Raw genomic sequence first — 22985 nt, 5'->3', positions numbered from 1 at the left:
GGCAGTGGTGGTCTCGGCTTTACGAGATGACGTAAAATCCGTGCGTCGGCTTCACGAGATGACGTAAAATCTGTGCGTCGGCTCTACGAGATGACGTAAAATCCGTGCGTCAAAGTGAGTTTGACAATGCTTTTTTCGATCGAAAATTTGTAATTTATTTTATTCAATTCAATTTCAATTCAATTTATTTGGCAAGAAAAAGCACCAGGCTAAGGGCCATGTAACAAGACACAAAAAAAAAAAAAAAAAAAAAAAAAAAAAAAAATTAGTTATTGATTATAACACGCACCCCCAACTATTGGAATTAATTATATAGCAAAAATATGCGTGTTATATTCGAGTAATTACGGTATATATATATATATATATATATATATATATATATATATATATATATATATATGTGTATATATATATATATATATATATGTGTATATGTATATGTGTATATATATATATATGTGTATATGTATATATGTATATATATATATATATATATATATGTGTATATATATATATATATATATATATATATATATATATGTATATATATGTATATGTATATATATATGTATATGTATATATATGTAAATTTATGTATATGTGTATATATCTGTATATGTGTGTATATATATAATGTATGTGTAAATATGTACATGTGTATGTATATGTATATATACATATGTACCTATATACACATATATGTACCTATATACACATATATATATATATATGTATATATGTGTGTGTATATATGTACATATGTGTATATATACATGTGTATATATCTGTGTGTATATATGTAGTATGTATATATTTGTGTGTATATATATGTACGTGTGTACACGTGTATGTGTGTGCGTGCGTGCGCTGGCAGGTTGGCAGTGATAATTCGCTGCCAGCCTCTACCAGTCAAAGGCTAGCGCTCCCCGATGTCAACCAATGAGGTAAATGAGTGCCATAGTGGATTGTGTGCGAATTTCAAAATACAAATTCAAGTCACATTTAGGATTTATACATTTGATTTTAATATCAGTCTTTGGGTTTCAAACTCGGAATATGTTCATGAAACCTTTGTTTCATGTTTATTTAATGAGAAAGTAAAAGTAACGTCATCCTTCTTGCTTGCTCTGTTTTTGTAATGTCTCAAACATGTCAACATCTCATTCATCACATGATGCCATTTATCTCATTCATGTCATGTTGACTTGTTTTTTTTTTCGTGCACGCCACTGTGCATGTGCTCCAAAAACAAAATCTCTTGAGAAGACTCGTGCTGTCTGGACCTCGTTGGCCTTCCTTGGAATGCACGCGAGGGGAGAAGTAAGATGTCATGTTTAGCTTAGAGTTTCAAATAGTTTATGGCCAAGGTCGCACTCAAATCGAAGTTTTCAGAATGAGGTGAGAGAGTAAAGGCCACAAGTTGAAAATGAAAATCTAAACCTGGCCACCATTTGTTTGTGTGAACAGACTTCTCGTGCACCGAGGCTCTGGGGATGGAGTCGGGCGAGATTTCCTCGGAGCAGATCACCGCCTCTTCGCAGTACAACAGCAACTGGTCGCCGGAACGCTCGCGCCTCAACTATCGCGAGAACGGTTGGACGCCATCGGACGACACCATACGTGAGTGGATACAGGTCAGTGGTTCCACCTTTACCCTAAAGTTCACAAGGTGAGGTTTAGCATGCTAGACAGATTTCAAGTTACAAACATTTGTCTGGTTTGAAGCCTTGCACACTGTCTGGCATTGGATTTAAAGGTGAAAATGGTGGTTTTAAGTAAGATAGTGTTTGGGGGAAAAAAAAGTGTTATTTTTGAATTTCCAATTTCAAAATAAGTTTACACCTTCATGCTTACAGTTTATGACAGGGTTAAAGTTTCTAGCTGAACTTCAAATGAAGGTTAGAAATGTCTATATATGTTTGTGTATGTGAGTGTGTGTATGTGTGTGTATATATATATGTATATATTTGTGTGTGTACGTGTGTAATATATATATATATACACATTTATTACACACACGTACTAAATGTAAATGTAATAAATGTGTATATATATATATATATATATATATATATATATATATATATATATATATATATATATATATATATATACATATACACAAGGTTAGAAATTTGTACTTATTGATATGGTTTTCAAATCAGATTTGGTGTGGCTATTTTTGGGAGCCTCCTCTCCTGACCTGATCTAATATCAAAACCAAATTAGAGCATTTACGTCATCACTTTTGGCTGGTCCTAAGATTAAACTGGAGAACAGCGCCAAGATTTTCATTCACATGCATCGCTGATGTGAACGTGGACATTGTTCACTCATTTGCAGCATTTCCCGAGCACGTTGGAGCGTAAAATCAGCATGAAATTTTCATGCTGAAGCTACCGCCTTCGCATTGTCTGTGCTTTTGCTTGTCCCTGTTTACTCACTTGTGTCACGTTAGGTTGTGCCACTCTTTAACTTGCAAAAAAATGGTTTTCCCTTGAAAATTCTACAGACAAAACTCCATTGGTAAAAGCTCATTAAAAATATAAAATACTTCCATGCAATGTGGAAACACTGCAAAAGTTAACATTTGCTGATATTTATTATAAATAATCCAGTTTTATAATGTTTACATTCTTACCTTATTTACCGTAAAAATTCGTAGAAAATTGAGGATTTAATGCACAAAAAAAGTAGATACATTTATTTTTGAACAAGGATATACAAACAATGTTGAGTTGAGGTAGACTGAAATACATTAGAATTGAATTCAACTACTGTAGAGTGGATGTTAACTATATATTGGGTCGATTTAGAATAGATGTAGATAGTAATAGAATAGAATACAATAGGCTACCGTAAATAGAGCGAGAGTAGAACATACTATATTAAATAGAGTAGAATGTGGGAGCACTAAACTGTAGTCTCATTCAGACTGGGTTAAAGCCCCCCCCCCATAAGGTCCTTTAATATACTAGATCACAGGTGTCAAAGTGGCAGCCCGGGGGGCAAATCTGGCCCGCCGCATCATTTTGTGTGGCCCGGGAAAGTAAATCATGAGTGCCGACTTTCTGTTTTAGGATCAAATTAAAATGAAGAGTACAGAAGTATATTAAATTTCCTGATTTTCCCCCTTTTAAATCAATAATTGTAATTTTTTAATCCATCATTTTGTAAAATCTAAAAATATATTTAAAAAAGCTAAAATAAAAATTGTTTTAGATCTATAAAAAAACTGAATATTCAGGACTTTTAATCCAGTTCTTTTAATCCATTTTTAAAAACAAAATCGAAATATTATGTCTAAAATGGTCTGGCCCACATGAAATCAAGTTGACGTTAAAGCGACCCGCGAACCAACCCAAGTCTGACACCCTTGTACTATATTGAGACTTTTTACCTCTAGAGATTTGCGTTAATTTATTTAAAAAAAAAAAAAATACAGATTAAAAGTCCAGCTTGCTACCAACAGAATAGTTTTGAACATGATTGGCCCATGTCTCGGTGTCGGTGTAAAGGTGCTGCTCCCATTGTTCTGCACAGGAACTCATCGAGGAAGCCGCACAATAGCGGAGGAAACAGGAAGTAGGCAGGAAGTCGGCGTGGTCAGAATATTAGTGGTAGTGGTGATGCTCTATTGTCTGTCTGGGGACTTCTCACGGGCTACTAGTCCCGAGCGTTCCTCTGGGAGACCAGTGCACAATCCCAGGTGGAAAAATTTGTTTGTAGTTGGTGCACAGTGAGGATGTTTTGTTTTAAGGGTGTCTTCAATAAGATTTTCAATATTTATCTTCAATGTTTCTTTCATAACTGCCTAAATTGTGTTTAGATTTTTTTTATCCTAACTAGAAATAGGAAATGAATGCACATGACTTAATTTTGAAGTTGATGCAAAATGGAATGGAGGGCCAGATATGGCCCTCGGGCCTTTTGTTTGGCACCGATAGACCAGTGGCGGTCCGTGCATTTCCTAGTGACGCCTTCAGCAAAAACTATTTTATGGCTATAAAACCTCTACTGCAGCTACAGCTGCGACACATAAAAAATAATCAATAAATCAATGCACAAAAATGGGGTAAAATCCACTTCCTAGCAGCATTTAATGATTAAATTCAAATACTGGAGCTTTTCAGACATTACAACCGGGCCAGGGAGGTGATTTTTTTTATAACTATATAATTAGTATAACTTTCTAATGCGCCTTCACGAGTAAGTGCGTTCAAATCTTTGTTTTGAACTTTACATTCATTTGACAAGGAAATTTCAATCAACACCATGTCAAACCAATCGCGTCAACCGACGTAAGAGCTGTCAAAGTAGTGCTGACAAGCCACTATGCATTGCATTATTGCTGTTACAGTTTAAGTGTGTGAAACACATTCCTTAAGTAAGAGAACCAGTCTTTTAAATACGCTCGTCAGTTTTAAAGATGACATCAGCGCAACATTGTGACTGCTACGCTCAAAATATTTTCCATAAAACATGAATGGCAGCATGTGAATAATTTACATTGATGTGGGTGAGCTCATCTGAGCAGGACCGTGCTGGCTGTGAACTTATCAACAAAGCGTTAAAAACAAAGCAAAAATGACATAAGAAGTCATAATTGTGATCAATTAGACTTTAATAAGGTCTTAAAATGTATTGTCCAGTTCCAATCACACAAGTAGCACATTGCCATTGTAACCACTTTGCAAAGAAAGCCCAGGAAAGGCTTCCTTTCCCCGCTGACCTAGTAGAGGTATTTATAAACGTCCTCAGGATCTCTTTGACGACATCAGGAAGACGTCGACATCTGGAGAATAGGTTCGGTACCGGTGTAAGAAGCGTCTTATTAAAACTCAGAGAAAAACAGAAGAAATAAAACATTGGTTTGGTAGCTGTTCAAAGGTTAAATTCTTTTCCTAGATTTCACAATTTATCAAATAGGATTTTATTTGTTCCATATATTTTGCGCTATTGTTGTATCGTGAATTGTGATACATAAAAATGGCAATATTTTATCGTGAGTTACTTTGTAATTCGTATATTTTTCGTACCGCTTCTACTCACAGGGGTCGCAGCGTACTTTGGAATTCTCACACATCATTCCTATCGGGACTGATACTTTCATAGGTCTTATGAGAGATTACCTTTAAACCAAGGCTTTTTTCCCGTCACTATTATATTTGAGGCAGCATCCTGTTTTGACATGAAGTAGCATTGTTTTTTTTTCCGATTCCATTTAGACACGCTGCTAGCGAATGCAGACCCTTTCCTGCACTTCCTAGAAGTGCATATGTGAGTGGCGATCTTGCCAAGTGTATGAAAGATGGAAGATCAATTAGCTTCACTGACTCAGTAGGCGCAGGAACTGTGCAGAATGGAGCTCTGCCACCGCACTGAAATGTTAATAACCGGAACTGCTGTCAGCTAGAGGAAGATGTTCCTGTTACTGTAAATAGGCCACGTTTGAGACTGTTTTAAGATCACTTTGATCAGACCTATTATTCAGTAAATTTAAGAACTGTTTTGTCAAAAATAAAAATAAAAATCAGCCCCGAGAGTTTGCCTTAGTCCTGAAATTTATAGACATTGCTACCAAAGGCATACCTGTCAACTTATGCATTATTCCCGTATTTCATACGTTTTTTGATCATTTCAATTGTGTACGCCATATAACAACTTTTGTACGGGATTTCTTTTTTTTTTTTTTTTATGAATATGTTTTTTTTGTCAAACCAATCTCATACCCATTTCCGCTCTATTCCGGATCGTCTCAGCCACTGATAGCAGACAAAAAGATAAAGTTATCCAATCCAATCATCGACGGCTAATATTGTGATGCTTTAAGCATGATCTGCAACACGCGAAATCCCCTTTCACACATCCGCCTTTTCACTATATAAATATAGCGCGTCAGCAACCAATGAACCCAGACAGTCAGCGACATCTACAAAATCTTGAATTTTGTGCATACTAATTAGGCACCCCGTCCACTTTAGAGCACATTTTAGACTTTTTACTAGTGTGCCCTATGTGAGTAAATATGTGCCTCGTTGCATTTGTATGGTTTACTATCGCTTAATAAGGGGAATTGCAATCATTAATAATGGGAGCAAGTGGCCGAGGTTGACAGGTATGCAGGGGCCACAAAAAAGTCTCAGGAAACCATCCCCAAAGACAGGAAATCTGTCATTTTCATTAGAAGTGATATTTTAAGATCTAATCCAGCTAGGTGGATGATTTATTAGTGCGCTGCCCTCAGAGTTGAGAGATCGATGGTTTTTTTGCGGGTACTACCCTGGTTTCCTCCCACATCCCAAAAACATGCAGGGTAGGATGGTTGAACACTCTAAATTGCCCCTAGGTATGAGTGTAAATCACAGGTGTCAAAGTGGCGGCCCGGGGGCCAAATCTGACCCACCGCATCATTTTGTGTGGCCCGGGAAAGTAAATCATGAGTGCCGACTTTCTGTTTTAGGATCAAATTAAAATGAAGAGTATATATGTATATTCAATTTCCTGATTTTCCCCCTTTTAAATCAATAATTGTAATTTTTTTAATCCATTTTTTCTGTGTTTTCAGTTCAAAAATCATTTTGTAAAATCTAAAAATATATTTAAAAAAGCTCAAATAAACATTGTTTTAGATCTATAAAAAATGAATATTCAGGGCTTTTAATCCAGTTCTTTTAATCCATTTATTTAAAAAAATCTAAATATTATATCTAAAATGGTCCGGCCCACGTGAAATCAAGTTGACGTTAAAGCGGCCCGCGAACCAACCCGATTCTGACACCCTTGGTGTAAATGGTTGTTCGTCTCCTTGTGCCTTGCGATTGGCTGGCCACAAATTCAGGATAGGCTCCAGCACCCACCGCGATCCTTGTGGCTTTGAGTGGAGGTGATGAAACTTCAAAGATAGACTTGTTTTTTTCCAATTGCTACAAAGAAAATTGAAGCAATTTTCTAGACGGTTGACAGATGGGCAAATGAAATTGTGAAAAAAGGTTGAGTTGTGTAGGTTGGCTGTACGACGCTTGTTTTCAATTCAAAACGTGATGCTTGTGGAATCCTGTAAAAGGAGGACAGAGTACACATTGGAGACACTTCCACAGTATGGTACTCATGTCAAGTCATAAAATGGATTAGCCACAGCTCAAGCGTGAACATCATCTGAGGAAATGTTCAGCGATAAGACCAGTACACAGCTCACATTTCCCACCTCGCGAAATATTCTTCATTTCAGATAAGTCATACCATTTTCTGCACTCGTTCACATATTTCGTATGTGGTCTTTGAAGATAAACATCCCCCTTTCTTATAATACAAGCAGATAAAACATCTTCAGCATATCTGGCAGCTTTCGAAGATCACATTTTCATTCCATGTGCAATAAAATTGGAGCCTGGAGCCACTATAATGTCATTTCTCCCTTGTGAACCATTCGTTTTAACAGGAAATACTTCATTTAATGTGTTTATGCTCACAAATTCATGCACTCTGTGAGAGATGGGGTTGTTAAAATAAATGCTCTTTTTTTGCTCATAGCAAGTAAAGTTGGTCCAACAAAAGCTCTATACACACACATAAACACGCACACAAATATACAAAACAACAACACATTGTAGAGGTCAGGCACTAGTCATTAGTGATGCGTGCAGACAGCCGTATAATTGCTACCGAGTTGGTTCCCACACATGCACATACAGTTGTAGCAGGTGACACACACCCACATTCCTCTAGGGTGACACGCAAACTCGCACACTGCATCACAACTTCATCACCACAATCCTAAGCGTTTCTACCAGCAAGAAGGCTGCCGTCAGTTTGGCGTCGACGTAATATAATTGGTTTCGTGGCGAGTTATCCAACTCGGTATGGCTTCGGGTTCAAAATGTACAATGGTACCTCGACATACGATCTTAATCCGTTCCGGGACTGAGATTGTACGTCGAGCTTTTAGTAACTCGAGCGAACGTTTTCCATTGAAATGAACTAAAACGAATTAATTCGTTCCAACCCTCTGACAAAACACCAAAAACAGGATATTTGATTGGATTTTTTTTTAATTTCTTCTAATTCGCCATCTATTAACAAAGTAACACATAACTAGTGGTTTAATAGTAATAAATTGTGTTTAATATAACGAAAATTGGGCGGATGTCGCCGACGGGAGAGAGAGACGGACAGAGGGGGCGGGTTGGGGTTTCGGGGGACTTTAAATTAACTCGGATTAATATATACAGACACACTCAAGCATACGTTTAATGTAACTTTACACAAAACTTAATTCTATTTTTTTTTTTTTTACCTTCGTTCTGGGCGGGTTAGCTGTTTGCCACGCCTCCACCCTCATGTTCGCTGTCGATGGGCTGTTTGCTGTTGTATTCCTTCCAAAATATTCCGAAAATGATGCACACAAATGTCCTCACAATAGGATAACGCACGACCACTTGCCAACAAGAAGTAGTCTTGAATGAGCGATCGCGGGAGCCAACAGACTAAGGAAGGAATAACAGCCTACCCACGTATTGATTGTGGGCAATGAAGTTTTATTCTGAGAAAGGGTGCCATTGCCTATGGGTGCTGTGTGCATGAGTATACGTACTTCATTGCCCAGAAAGCCCTCTTTTTGACCACGCATGCGCGTTGTGCGTTTCCTGGTCGAAACTCGTCTGAATAAATCGTTCAGTGCTCGTAGATATCTGTTATACACGAAAGAGATGCAGCAAAAAAAAAGAGTGTGGTACAATGATAAACGGCCTCTCATGGCATGGCCACCTGGCTTGGTCGCATCTCGAAATTTTGATTGTATCTAGGGCGAATTATTCGATCGAAATTTTATCGTACCTCGAGCATGTCGTAGGTAGAGCTGATCGTAGGTCGAGGTACCACTGTAATTGGATAAAATCTCAAGGACAAGTTTTTGTTGTGTTAAACCGCATCATCAAACTGCTTGTGTGCATTGAAGCCCCCCACCGGCCTCTCCGGTGCTGCTGATTAGGTGATAGGACAGTTTAGGAGGATCTAGGCAAGTAAGATGATCTTTAAAACCTCCAGACTACTAAGGGACTATGTGGTAACCTCAGTCTCAGTCTGCAGAAAGTCCCCACCTTGTGGACTTCCTGTGTGGCTCCAGTTTCTTACCTAGGTCTACAATGTCTTGTGTGTCTTGTGTCTGTCTTGCTACTGCAACCAAGAAATTTCCCGAATACGGGATGAAATAAAGTTCTGATCTAATCTAATCACCAAAATGACCGTAATATGCTCAATTGAAACATTAAAGGCCAATTCTCATTCAAAGCATTTTTGGTAGATGTCCGCATGCTGGATGAAAATTTCATTTTGCAATTTCAAGTGTATTTCATTTCGACAATTATTGTTCTGCTTATCCTTAGGTGGACCTGGGCTTTCTGAGGTTCTTAACAGCCATCAGCACACAGGGAGCCATCTCCAAAGAGACCAAGAAGCACTACTTTGTTCGTTCCTACAAGGTGGACCTGAGCTCTAACGGAGAGGACTGGGTGACGGTGAAAGATGGCTCTAAACAAAAGGTCAACACCCACTGCATTCATTTTTTAATATACGTCCGAGTGACTTAAACCAGGAGTGTCAAACCTGTTTGGTTCACGGGCAACATTAATAACAAAATGTGGCCCAAAATGTTAAGCGCTAGACATCCAATCCATTTTGACGGGAAGGGGCGAATGAGCGAACGTTCATCAAGTGAATTGGACATGAAAAAAAGTTGCACGTCTAGCACCTTCCTATGGAAACTAACAAGTTAAATAAGCGCACTACAATGGGTTAAATTCTCTGGAGATTTTTTATCTAATTGTACCAAATTGGAACTTTATAGACTAGACGTGTATAACTCTAAATTGTTAAATTAAAGCTTAGGGCTTTAAATCAGAACATGGTGCCAAAGTTTGATAACTACAAAACGCAAAACAAGTGAGGTCATTCACTACCCACTCAGCCAATTATACTTCAGAACATGAAATTCAGTAGACTTATCCATCATTAAGGGGCCAGCAAAAAATGTCTTGAAATCATGCCGAGAATCAAACAAGTAGTCTGTTATCTTTGTTGCAAGTCTCAAGTACAGGCCTCGTTTGGCAATTTCAAAGGGTCCTTCAAAGGGCTCTTTTTTGCAATTGCTACCAACAAACAGTAAAAACATGTTCATCTGACTAATGGACAATTCAAAGTGACTTTTTAATCCCTGAAGGTAAATAGAAATTCATCCCTGCATCTCGCTTTCAGATTTTTCAGGGTAACTTCAATCCAACAGACGAAGTTCGTGCCTTCTTGCCTAAGCAGACTCTAGCCCGCTACGTACGCATCCGGCCCATGTCCTGGGAACAAGGGATCTGCATGCGTTTCGAACTCTACGGCTGTAGAACCTCAGGTAGTTCATTTTCTAATTTTGTATTCTGCTTCATGGGGAAAGAAAACCTCCGCACACAAGTGATGTGTGAGTGAATTTCCTGGAGAGCGCAGGGAGCGTCCACTTGGTTAAACAGATTGCAGCATGGCCTCTAGGTCGATTGGTCTCGGATGCAACAGCTAGCAAGTCTGTTGGAGTCAAACGCCTCTGAGACGGCACTTTCCACTAGCAACATGTTCACTACCATACGAATACTCGTCCAGACCAAGGACATCATATGCAGCCGGATGTAATACTTACGTTTTTTGGGGGAAAAACAAAACAATAACTTGGTAAATTATTATTATTATTTTTTGCTTTGAGTGAAATTGAAAAATACAAAGTTCTAAGTCAAGGATCTACCTTAGAAATCAAGAGAGTTATGAGTATAAACATTTGTTATGGTGGGTGTGCTGCAAGGATCGATCAACTGGCTCAAGGTGTTCTCTATTAAATACTGTATGATGTCTATGGTTCACAATGGCAAGTTTTAAATTCGTCCACTTTCCTCTCTGTGCAGACTACCCATGTTCAGGAATGCTGGGCATGTTGTCCGGCCAGATCTCGGACGGCCAGATCAGCGCCTCGTCCTATGCCAACCGGGGCTGGGTTGCCGAGAACTCCCGATTGTTGACGGGCAGGTCGGGGTGGACAGGCCATCAGACCAAGCAACCCTTCAGGAACGAATGGCTGCAGGTAAATACCACCTTTGGGCTTGTAAGCACCTAAAGTTAGTCAGGTCCATCTCAACCAGAAGCCATTATAGATGCCAGACTTTCTCGTATCTTATACGATGGTTAGCCTATAAAGCAGGCTCATTTTTTCACGACAAATTCTTATTACATATTCACAATAAATTGAATGATTTTCAAATCAGAAGGCTGGTAACAGTTCTTTAAAAGTGACAATGCACAATTTTACTATTTGAGCAAGACACAAACGTTGCTGCAAATAAATTGCCTTCATTTGCCCCATAAAATGATGTGGTTTGCCAGATTTGGTCTTGAGTTTAACGCCTGCTCGTTAAAAAGGCCATTGATTGGGTTTAACAGTTGTGTTGGTTCAATATTGTGGTGTCATTTAAAAGGCTTAATAAAGTTTTCTTATATTTATTGCTCTCTTTGCATACATACCTTCATTTATTTTCAATAAGCCTCACAACGGGGGGTGCTGGAACCTTTCCCAGCTGACTTCGGGCACCAGGTGGAGGACACCCTGAATTGGTGGACAGCCAATGGCAGGGCAACATAACGTACATTTGCATTGATATTTCTTCCAGAATTGGTATGCTTTTATCATTTTTAAAGGTTTTGTTGTGGGTAGTCTTAAAGATTGTGGAACCAATTATGCTAATTTAATGTAAAATTACATTACACTCTTGTGATGAAAATTCCAAGTTACAAAAAACTTCTGAAACCATTTAATTGTACTGAGAAAAAATGGTAAAATAGGTACCGTTGTATAGTTTACTCAGAAGGCCAGAAGCATTTTCCAAAACCAATTCTTTTAGTAGTGTTAATAGAAAAGCTACAAGGATACAAGACTTTTTAACTCATTGCCTGCCATTGTCGGTGATGATTGACGTCTAAACCATTCGAATCCATTTAAAATGCAATTGACATCCATTGGCGCCAGTGGATGCAAATGCTAATGATTATTTTATCAGGTGGACCTGGGACAGGACAAAATGGTGAGTGGCGTGGTGATTCAAGGTGGGAAGCACTACGACAAGAATGTCTTCATGAAGAAATTCAAGGTGGGATACAGTCTGGACGGAGAAGAATGGACCTTTGTCAATGAGGACAACACCACAAAGCCCAAGGTCAGGGTCTTTCTGCTTCATTTTCTGTTTTAGTATGTTTGGGTGTTCTCCTTATTGTGGTGTAGCCTATTATTGGCTGTATTTCAGCCTTAGACTTAATCTGCAGCACGTTTTACCCTGTTGTTGACTGACATTTACAAAGCCTGCAATGTCAGAGTTAAAATGTAATGCTGCTAGTATGTGATTAAACATTCATGAACTTTTGTAGTCGTGTTTCTGCTTTTGTAACCACATTTATCATCTCATCCTTCTCATGTTTTTTTAAGTAGCAAAGGAACCCTAATGCTAACATGGAGTCAATTATAGATTAAAGCTGATTGAAACGAAACAAATCTATACTAGTGTGGACGCCGGTATATCTTAGACGTGTTCAAGTCGTACACTGTGTTCGTTTAAATGTATTTTTAATTAACAGCGGTTCGACGCAATTTAAGACGAAGACTTGTGACGTTTTACATAGGGTAAAGTGATAACAAGTGCTGACATATTAGTCTGTTTTGCTGTCAAGACAGGGCTATCCCTGTAATTGTACATCATGTAGCTTCCCTGTATAGATTCTGGCGTGTCCACAACTTGATTGACAGGTACTCTTTGTGTTTAGAATGTAGAATGAGCACAATGGATTGAATAAGGACCCCTGAAAAAAGGCCCTTGGGTCTCTAGAGCTGCTTTCATTCTCACCCTGGAGAGGAAATCTATATCATTGCTTTGCACACTCCACTTCCTCTCTTGGGCTCGCCCCTTTGGAATCACATCCTGCTCCATGCCTTCCAGATGGTCGCGGAGAGTAGGGCTCCACTAGCGGGAGGTCTTAGATGGTCCACTACCTCTGCTTGACTCCATTCAATGCGTTAGATCACGTGTCAAAGTGGTGGCCCGGGGGCCAAATCTGGCCCGCCGCATCATTTTGTGTGGCCCGGGAAAGTAAATCATGAATGCCGACTTTCTGTTTTAGGATCAAATTAAAATGAAGAGTATAGATGTATATTAAATTTCCAGATTTTCCCCCTTTTAAATCAATAATTGTAAATTTTTAATCAATTTTTTTCTGTGTTTTTAGTTCAAAAATCATTTTGTAAAATCTAAAAATATATTTTAAAAAAAGCTAAAATAAACATTGTTTTAGATCTATCAAAAACTGAATATTCAGGGATTTTAATCCAGTATTTTTAATCCATTTATTAAAACAAAAAAATCGAAATATTATATCTAAAATGGTCCGGCCCACGTGAAATCAAGTTGACGTTAAAGCAGCCCGCGACCCAACCCGAGTCTGACACCCTTGCGTTAGATCTTCCTAACTCGTACATATTATTTCATAATTTAGTAAGAGAGTTGACTTTTCTTAACCTTATTCATTAATTCACCTTGCATGGACAGTAAACGATCAGCAATTGAATTGAATATTGTCTACTTATATTTTATCAGGTCTTCTCAGGCAATCAGAACCACGACACACCTGAGCTGCGTTCGCTGGGTCCTGTGCTGACCCGGTACGTCCGGATCTACCCGGAAAGAGCTACTTCGGAGGGGGTTGGTCTACGGTTGGAGTTGCTGGGCTGCGAAGTGGATGGTGAGTTCACATGGACGCACACGTATCAGATGCTTGCTAAAGCTCCTCTATGATGTTGTGACGTTCTACAAATCAATACATAGCTCAGTAAAACACTTTAAAATTAAAGCTGGACATACTCACTTTTGGACAGTTCTTGTTTCATAACATAATTTTAATTTTCTTGGAGACCCATCCCATAGTTGGAAGGATTTTACGTCAGTACCATCTCATTCGTGTTATCATATTTGAATAGATTTCATTTTTATGGAGTGCGGAATAGTCTGGAAAATATCACTGTCGTCTCAACTACTGGAAGTAGGGTGAGATCACAGACTGCTTGGCGGGAAGCAGAAGCTCAGCACGATGTTGTCATTATATACTCAACTTTCTGCTGACGCTGCTCATCAATGGTCAGAGGATTGGGAAATGGGAAGCTACCCTACGCGTTTCACTTTCTGATTTTCAATCCCAAGTCTTCCTCTAATAACTGACAGTTACAATGGTAAATCTAAAAAAAATTAAAACACTTGCATATACAATGGAGTACGATACTTGATTTACAATATTTGATTCTCCTGAATGAAGTACAAACATTCAGACAAAAGATACCTATATGTCTTTAGTTACAAAATGTGTCATTTGACTTGAAGTTAACTTCTCGTAGGCTTTTTTAAGTGATCTCACTTTTCAACTTTTAAGAGTTTTCTATTTGCTCCCAACTTGCGCCGCAGTTAAAATTTGGACATTTTACTTTGGTTATTGTCAAGATTGAAAGTGTTAATCATTCAAACAAAGTTCAAATAATTAACATCATATTTTCACCTTTTATTTTAATTTGTTCCTTTATATTTTTCCCCTGAAAATACAAACGCGCTTGTGGAGTTTAATCCGTTTCAAAAATTGCAACAGATTTTTTTTAACAAAAATTATTTTTGGTGGGGTTTTCCTCCTTTTTTATATTTTCTTCTTAATTTTTATTTTTATTTCCTGGACCATTTTTTTATTTAAAAAAAGTATTTCCCCTTATGTAACAAAAACATTCTTTCATTTTGTACATCTTTAGATCGCATTTTTTATTGTAATATTTTGTAGGGCATTCTAAAAAAATGTCCATTCTTGTAAATGACTTCATCTTAAATGATGACATTTTACTGTTTTTTTACGTCGGAAAAGAAAGCAGGATTTTAATTTTTTCTTCCACAATCTGCTATACAAATTTAGTTTGCTAATACAACTAACTATAACTAAAAATAGTTTTTTTTGGTTTTTGTTTTTTACTACTGAGTGTCTGACGCAATTGTTGTTCTACATACTTCCATTCTTTCCTAATAGTTCTTGATACTCGTGTAATGTGTGTAAATTCAATTACGCAAATTGAACTTGGATTTGCATAAATGCGCTCCGAGAAAGAAAAAAAATCATTTGCATAAAATTGAAAGGAAGTGTTGTCATGAGATGCAGGATTAAAACAAGACGCACACTTCTCAAATTGAAATGTCTGCATGGGAACATTTAGCTTTTTTTTTTATCTGTCTCGAAGCGTTGAACGAACGTCAAGTGTTGAATGAATTAAGTGCTTGGAAAAGAGCTTTTCCTATTCGCTATTTCATGTCATAAAATCACAGGCAATAATTCTTCAGATCAACACTTTTAACCGTCACAGGCATCATGATCACGTTTTGTCTGTCAATTTGTTCTTCCCCTAAGAAATCACAACTACGGCCTTGCCAACCACGCTAGTCCCATCCACGCTTCCTTCTAGCACAATGGTTGGGACCACCACGTTTCCCCAAACGGTGCCCTTCACCACCGGGCAGAGCAACACCAATTCAAAGGCTCCCATAGAAGACGACTCTGTGACAGGTAAGCTTTCAGTGGAGATTTATATTATAAATCAGGGATATCCAAGCTTTTTCTTCCAAACGTTTTTTTTTAATTGAGGAAAGATTAAGAAAAAAAATAGGATAGATTAAAACTCCACTTCCCAGGTCACCTCAAACATACACTTTACAATGATTGGTGTCGGATCAAGTGGCTCTTAAAAACTATATTATTCATTCATTCGTACATTTTCCATGATGGCGGTGGAGTGGTTAGCTTGTCGGCCTCACAGCTCTGGGGACCTGGGTTCGAATCCAGGTCGGTCCACCTGTGTGGAAATTGTGTGTTCTCTGTGTGGGTTTTCTCTGGGTACTCTGATTTCCTCTCACATTCCAAAAACATGCATGGTAGGCTGTTTGAACACTCTAAATTGCCCCTAGGTATGAGTGTGAGGGTAAATGGTTGGTTGTCTGTCTCCTCGTGCCATGCGATTGGCTGGCCATCAATTCAGGGTGTCCCCTGCCTCTAGTCAGCTGGGATAGGCTGCACAGAATTTCAAAGGAAAGTGTGATTTTCTTTACTATTTGGCAATAGTCAGCAAATTCTGTTGCTGTTTCATTACGTTTTTATATATGTACGACGTACCTTGGAATGTTTTTCGTATTTTGGAACAAGAGGGTTTCCCATCAAAGCTTTTTGTAACCTGAATATCTGACATGTAACATGTAACACGTAAGTAGAGGTTCTAGTGCACAGGTGTCAAAGTGGCGGCCTGGGGGCCAAATCTGGCCCGCTGCATAATTTTGTGTGGCCCGGGAAAGTAAATCATGAGTGCCAACTTTCTGTTTTAGGATCAAATTAAAATGAAGAGTATAGATGTATATTACATTTCCTGATTTTCCCCCTTTAATTGTAATTTTTTAATATTTTTTTTCTGTTTTTAATTCAAAAATCATTTTGTAAAATCTAAAAATATATTTTTAAAAAAGCTCAAATAAACTTTGTTTTACATCTATAAAAAACTGAATATTCAGGGCTTTTAATCCAGTTCTTTTAATCCATTTATTTAAAAAAATATCTAAATATTATATCTAAAATGGTCCGGCCCACATGAAATCGAGTTGACGTTAATGCGGCCCACAAACCAACCCGAGTTTGACACCCTTGTTCTACTGTATATTTCATTTTTTCATTGTCAAGAATCTTAAAACCGAACATAGTTGAACAAAAATTTGTGTTTTTATTTTCAGTTCCAGATGTTTAGAATTCAGAAGTACAAGTGAGGCAAACAGATGAGTCATTGATGACTGCCCATGTGTGAAACCCTAACCCGCTGACCTCTAACCTTTCTTGTGTGTTCTATGCGCATGCAGCAGAAGGTGTCACACCGGCTGACCCCATAGAGGACTTCATACCAGGTCAGCTTCCTGCCTCCTCCGCCTAACCGTTTAAATTGGACAATGGTCATTAAAAGTACAAATGAGCAAACTTATAGATGTTTTTCAAATAGATGCAGAAGCCAGGTATAATATGCTTTACCAACCTATGCATAGAGAAGGTATATGTTGGCGAGTAAATTTCACACTGTAGTTGATGGCATTGTCTATCATTAAAGGCATAGCACATAACCATCTGGTGCCACTTTAGGAAAACTCTGCTTCATACAAAACGAGCTTTGATAATTACCAAAAGAGAGAATGGGTAAAAACCTTATTAGATGACATTTTTGGTCCAGATTTGTGTTTCGAAACGCTCTGTTTTAAACCCACAACATGTTGAATGTGTCCCAGTGGGACCCAAATGATGCCAACAGGAAGTTTGGAAAGCCCTCGGGACATGGAGTGTCCCCGAGTTCAACCCTGGCATTTTGTGGACCTTAAAATCTTGAATAATAAAAGACAAAAGAGGTGAACAAAATTCAAAAGACAAAGGAAGCTGTGAGGGTTTTTTTCTTTTTCTTGAGAGCTGGATGAAAGCCTCCTGGGTGTCAATTAGAGCAAGCACAGGCTCTCTGGAAGACACCGGTTCGCATTCAGCTGGACCCACAGAGCTTATCTCTGCATCCTACTACCTAACAAAAGAGCTCTAATATGGGAAAATGTGAATTCCAAAATTATTTTGCTCATCACTTTATGTTGCTGAGTTACAATGCATTGGATACCTCCTATAATGTACTACTAAATTCATTCATTTGTTCATTTTCTGAACCGCTTATCCTCACAAGGGTTGCGGGGGTGCTAGAGCCTATCCCAGCTAAATACGTAAAGTAAAATCTAAAATACATTTGTTGCAAAACAGACAGTACCAAATTAAACTGAGTATTTTTGCATGGCGCATCAGCACGTTGGTAGTGCCTTAGCCCCGCCCGCTAACGCGTAGCCATGTTGTCTCCTGAAAGCTTAAGCCAACCTATAGGGCATGTGTCAAAGTGGTGGCCCGGGGGCCAAATCTGGCCCACCGCATCATTTTGTGTGGCCCGGGAAAGTAAATCATGAATGCCGACTTTCTGTTTTAGGATCAAATTAAAATGAAGAGTATAGATGTATATCAAATTTCCTGATTTTTTTCCCCCTTTTAAATCAATAATTGTAATTTTTTATCAATTTTTTTCTGTGTTTTTAGTTCAAAAATCATTTTGTAAAATCTAAAAATATATAAAAAAAGCTAAAATAAACATTGTTTTAGATCTATAAAAAACTGAATATTCAGGGCTTTTAATCGAGTTATTTTAATCAATTTATAAAAATCAAGTTACCGTTAAAGCGGCCCGCGAACCAACCCGAGTCTGACACCCCTGCTATAGGGCCTAGACTTGCCTCTGCAAAAGGATTTAGTTGACTGCGACGCTCCCTAACCCCATTCCCTACAACCAGCTGTGGAATATTTATGTCTCGGCCAGACCGTTCCCAACATGACTGCAAAAATGAAAAACGAGTGCGACAGTGTAGAGAACCTACACAAAGACCACTAACTGAATATGAATAATAGATTCCCCTGCTTTTTAGATAAAATTGACATACAAGTGACACGCCTTACAATTTTTGGGGAGAAATTTGGCTACCATTGACGCACCTGATGTTCAGTCCAGTTTATTTTTCAAATGGTTCAAATTAAAAGTAAATTAAATTAAAGGTGTGGCCCACGAGCCGGAAGTGGTCCACTAGTGGGCCCGATTCGGCCCACGGGGGTTGTTCTGCCTGATAGGCACTTTGTAGCTCATTCATACTATACATACATAGTTAAATGCATTAATTTTTCGACATGGGCACCGCAAAACCACACATTTGCGAATTCTGTGATCGTGTGTGCACTATTGCACTTTTTTCATTTTCCTATCCGCAATCCCATTCGTTCATTCGACCCTGCCATCAAAATACTGCCTTAAATGGCGGCCAGTGAGTTAAAAAGGGAACCTTGAAATCCCTTAAAACCAACAGGAAGCAACCTGGTAACAAAAAGCCTCCCAGAAAATCAATAGGAAATGATCCAAAAGTACCCTAAAATGGAAGTGGAAAACCAATTAACAAATTGCATTTGACAATGATCTTTTAGTGGCATTGATGGTACTAGATGTCCAATTAATTTTGACAAGGAGGGTCTGATTCGCTAGCGCCGTCAATCACAGCAAGTAAGTTAACTTTTGGGACAAAAACTAGCTACGCAAACTGAGTTTGAGACCCCTAGTTTAAATGGAGGGGACGTCTATCGTAGTCAAAAGCGCCCATTCTGTCAAGTGAGAAAGCAATGTGATCTGGAAGATAAAATTTCAGGAAAAGAAACCGGCTGTAATGCGTATTACCGCTACCTATTGGACTGGAGTGGAATAGGTTACAATTTTATTGTCGTTCTAGTAAAATGGCGTACAAAATGACGAGACAATTACATTTGCTGCTGGTGTACCTAATTAATTGCGTAGTGAGCAGAGTTTGAGTGTCCATCAAGCTTCCTTTTTGTAACCACTTGTTGTTCTTGTGGTGCGCAGACTACTTGTGGTTCGCCTGCAATTTTGACTTCGCCTCCTTCTGTGGTTGGACCACGGAAACGGGCTCGGGTGGCGAGTGGCTGATCCAGACCGGCTCGGGAACTCCGGCCGCACGCAGGGTGCCCACACTGGACCACATGGGTAACGCAAGCACTTGTTGTTTGTCAGTGTTGCTTTTTGCTGGTCAAGAATACGACTAGAAACCGTTTCAAAACAAAACTTGAAAAAAATATATATATAGCTGCTGACTGAAAATCAGCAAGAAGAAATATACAGGGTTGGACTAAAGCTGCACATAATTTTAAAGGAAAGTGTGATTATATTTACTATTCGGCAATAGTCCGCAAATGCGAATGTCTTATTATGTTTTGTATTTTTTTCCCTCCCGTAAGGTCTTCCAAAACCTGTGTCCATTTTTCAATAGTTCTGACATTTTATTAACTTTTTCAACCTTTGGTTTCTTTCTTTACCCCCCCCCCCCCCCCCCCCCCAACCCCCCCCCCACCCCCATCCTATAATGCACATGTGGCACGGGAAAGTAAATCATGAGTGCCGACTTTCTGTTTTAGGATCAAATTCAAATGAAATTAAATTTCCAGATTTTCCCCCTTTTAAATCAATAATTGTCATTTTTTAATCATTTTTTTCTGTGCTTTTAGTTCAAAAATCATTTTGTAAAATCTAAAAATATATTTAAAAAAGCTATACAATTCCCAAACTGTTTCTGACATTTTGATATTGTTCTTTTTGTGTATGTGTGTTTCCCATTTTACATACTATATTTACTTTCTGTCTGTCCCTTTGTTTGCTTAAAATGTTTTCATCCCGTAATTTCCCCAAAGGATTTGTCTATAATATTTTTTTCTGCGTTTCAAATTGTTCTTTTGCCCATATTTTCGTGTCTTAGCATCCCAATACTTTTATCCAGCATCTACTTTCACTTTGTATTGATGTTGCAATATTTCTGGCCACATTTTTAGAAGGACTTTTATGTGGCAAAATTTTTCCTAGTGCTTAGTTTGCTTGTTCTCTACTGCTCTCTGTAGGTCATGTGGGAAATTTCATCCTGATGCATCTGACAACTTCACCATATGAAAATGATGAGGATGCAGAGCGAGTGGCCAGGCTGTCCAGTTTTCCCGTGACGGCGCCCCACGTCGACCTGTGCTTGTCCTTCTGGTACCACATGCTGGGCCAGCACCCAGGGGTGCTCCGCATCAGACAGGAGGTGGATCAAGAGCTAGATGAAGTGAGAAGGAGCATCCTGTGGACGGTCAGTGGACACCAAGGAGCACGATGGAGGGAAGGCCGAGTTTTACTGCCCAGATCCAGTCAGCCTTATAGAGTAAGTCTTGTTGTCCTGAGATCACAGTGTGATTTTTTTTTTACGGAAATGTTTGCAATTTCCTGGTCATTTTCATCTTGCTGATCAGGGCGAACCGTGTGAAATGGCGACTCGATTCACCAAACAACCTGCTCATTTTTTTTTTCATATCTTTAAATTTTGTATTAATTAATATCTTTAGCTGTGAATTCTGTGTGAATGACCTTTTTTGGCAAAAGTCACATTTTATCTTCACTCAACAAGCAGATGATTGTCCACAATCCAGTAATACCTTTAGATACGAGCTTAATGCATTCCGGGGCCTAGCTCGTATGTCAATTTACTCGTATCTCAAATCAATTTTTTGCATCTAAGATAATATCTCTCTCTCATTTTCTGAACCGCTTCATCCTCATTAAGGTCGCGGGGGGTGCTGGAGCCTATCCCAGCTGACTCCGGGCCGGTACTTGGCCGTTTGGTCGCCAGACTTTTGGTCGCCGGACTTTTGGTCGCCGGACTTTTGGTCGACGGACTTTTGGTCGCCGGACGTTTGGTCGCCCGGAAGGTTATTGATAATTACCATTTAAAATTGTTGCTCAAATTCCCTAAATACAAACTGTGATTTATTATTTAGTCATACTTAATGCCCTATTAATTATTAGGCTAAAGAAAAGCTCCAAATGTCCCGTACTTTTATTGTGTTTTGTTGGAGAACTTGTTAAGACCCTGACTGACGTCCCCTCCTAAGGGGACAACTCATGTACATACAAACTCTTATACACTCACACGTCCGCTCAATGTAACTGCTCAAGGCCATTGTTGGCTTTTATTGATGCGTAGACCGTGTTGTTTTACCTTGTTTTGTCGCCGGACTTTTGGTCGCCGGACTTTTGGTCGCCGGACGTTTGGTTGCCGGACGTTTGGTTGCCTGTTGTTTGGGTCCGGTTGACCAAACGTCCGCGACCAAACATCCGGCGACCAAACGTCCGGCGACCAAAATCCCGGCGACCAAACATCTGGTCACGCTCCGGGCCAGAGGCGGGGCACAAGGAGATGGACAACCATTCACGCTCGCATTCATTTATAGGGGCAATTTAGAGTGTCCAATCAGCCTACCATGCATGTTTTTGGAATGTGGGGGGGGAAACCGGAGTACCCGGAGGAAACCCACGCAGGCCCGGGGAGAACATGCAAACTCCACATAGGTGGACGTGACTTGGATTTGAACCCAGGACCCCAGAGCTGCGAGGCTGACGTGCTAACCACTAGCTCCAACAGTCCGCCCAATATCAGATAACTAACTAAATACAAAATAATCCATTCCCGCCCTCTGAAAAAAAAAACTAGGATATATCAATGGAAAAACATGTTTTTTCTAATGCACCACACTCACAACGTAACAAATACATATCTAGTGGTTATGATCTGCAATAAAATGTGACATTATTGTGCACAGTATTGTATTCAGTTCTTACCGTCTCGTATGCTCATATTTCGAATTTGTCTCGTATCTCAGGGCAAAAATGTGGCCGGAATTTTCCTCGTATCTCAAATTTGTCGTATGTTGCGACACTCGTATGTCAAAGCATATTACTCTATTTCAATTGATTCCGTCTGGTGTTACATTTCAAGACGCTCTGAATTTTTCTTACATGAAAACTCGACTACTGCGCAATTATGTTTTAGAGTCGTTGACGGCAAAAGCCATCCAAATCCATTTGGCCTGGAGATTGAGTCAAATTCAAAGGGACTATCTGGAATATTTGAATAATGTGCGGCCTTTTCAGGTGGTGGTGGAAGGCGTGGCGGACCGACTGAGCACAGGTCACATGGCTGTGGACGACATCCGTATTTTGGACGCGCTCGACGCAGACCACTGTAAAGGTTCGGATTACAAAGTCCATTTTGAAGACTTTTACACACTTATTTTTGTCTTTTTCCTGCTGTTCCTTTTTAGATCCGCAAGTCCCTCCTTCTCCTCCCACGCAGATCATCATCTTACGTATGTTTATTTTCTTACGTACTTAGTGAAGAGTGGGGTTGCTTTTACTACTTTACTAATGG

General features: G+C 39.0%; 1 protein-coding gene across 3 annotated transcripts in view; it reads left to right on the top strand.

Annotated features, from left to right (window-relative positions):
* Positions 1–22985, top strand: part of LOC144085676 (neuropilin-1a-like) — a 49915-nt gene that overhangs the window by 24043 nt on the left and 2887 nt on the right. For all 3 annotated transcript variants that reach the window (XM_077615194.1, XM_077615195.1, XM_077615196.1), the window contains exons 6-17: positions 1471–1637; positions 9387–9542; positions 10255–10399; positions 10938–11113; positions 12084–12239; positions 13668–13812; positions 15502–15657; positions 16989–17033; positions 19598–19738; positions 20644–20942; positions 22709–22805; positions 22879–22923. In XM_077615194.1, coding sequence (XP_077471320.1) covers positions 1471–1637; positions 9387–9542; positions 10255–10399; positions 10938–11113; positions 12084–12239; positions 13668–13812; positions 15502–15657; positions 16989–17033; positions 19598–19738; positions 20644–20942; positions 22709–22805; positions 22879–22923 — 1728 coding nt within the window. The remainder of the gene's footprint in view (positions 1–1470; positions 1638–9386; positions 9543–10254; positions 10400–10937; positions 11114–12083; positions 12240–13667; positions 13813–15501; positions 15658–16988; positions 17034–19597; positions 19739–20643; positions 20943–22708; positions 22806–22878; positions 22924–22985) is intronic.

Source organism: Stigmatopora argus, chromosome 12 (genome assembly GCF_051989625.1).
Source record: "Stigmatopora argus isolate UIUO_Sarg chromosome 12, RoL_Sarg_1.0, whole genome shotgun sequence".
Classification (NCBI taxonomy): Eukaryota; Metazoa; Chordata; class Actinopteri; order Syngnathiformes; family Syngnathidae; genus Stigmatopora; species Stigmatopora argus.
This window is presented reverse-complemented; position numbering and strand designations above follow the sequence as displayed.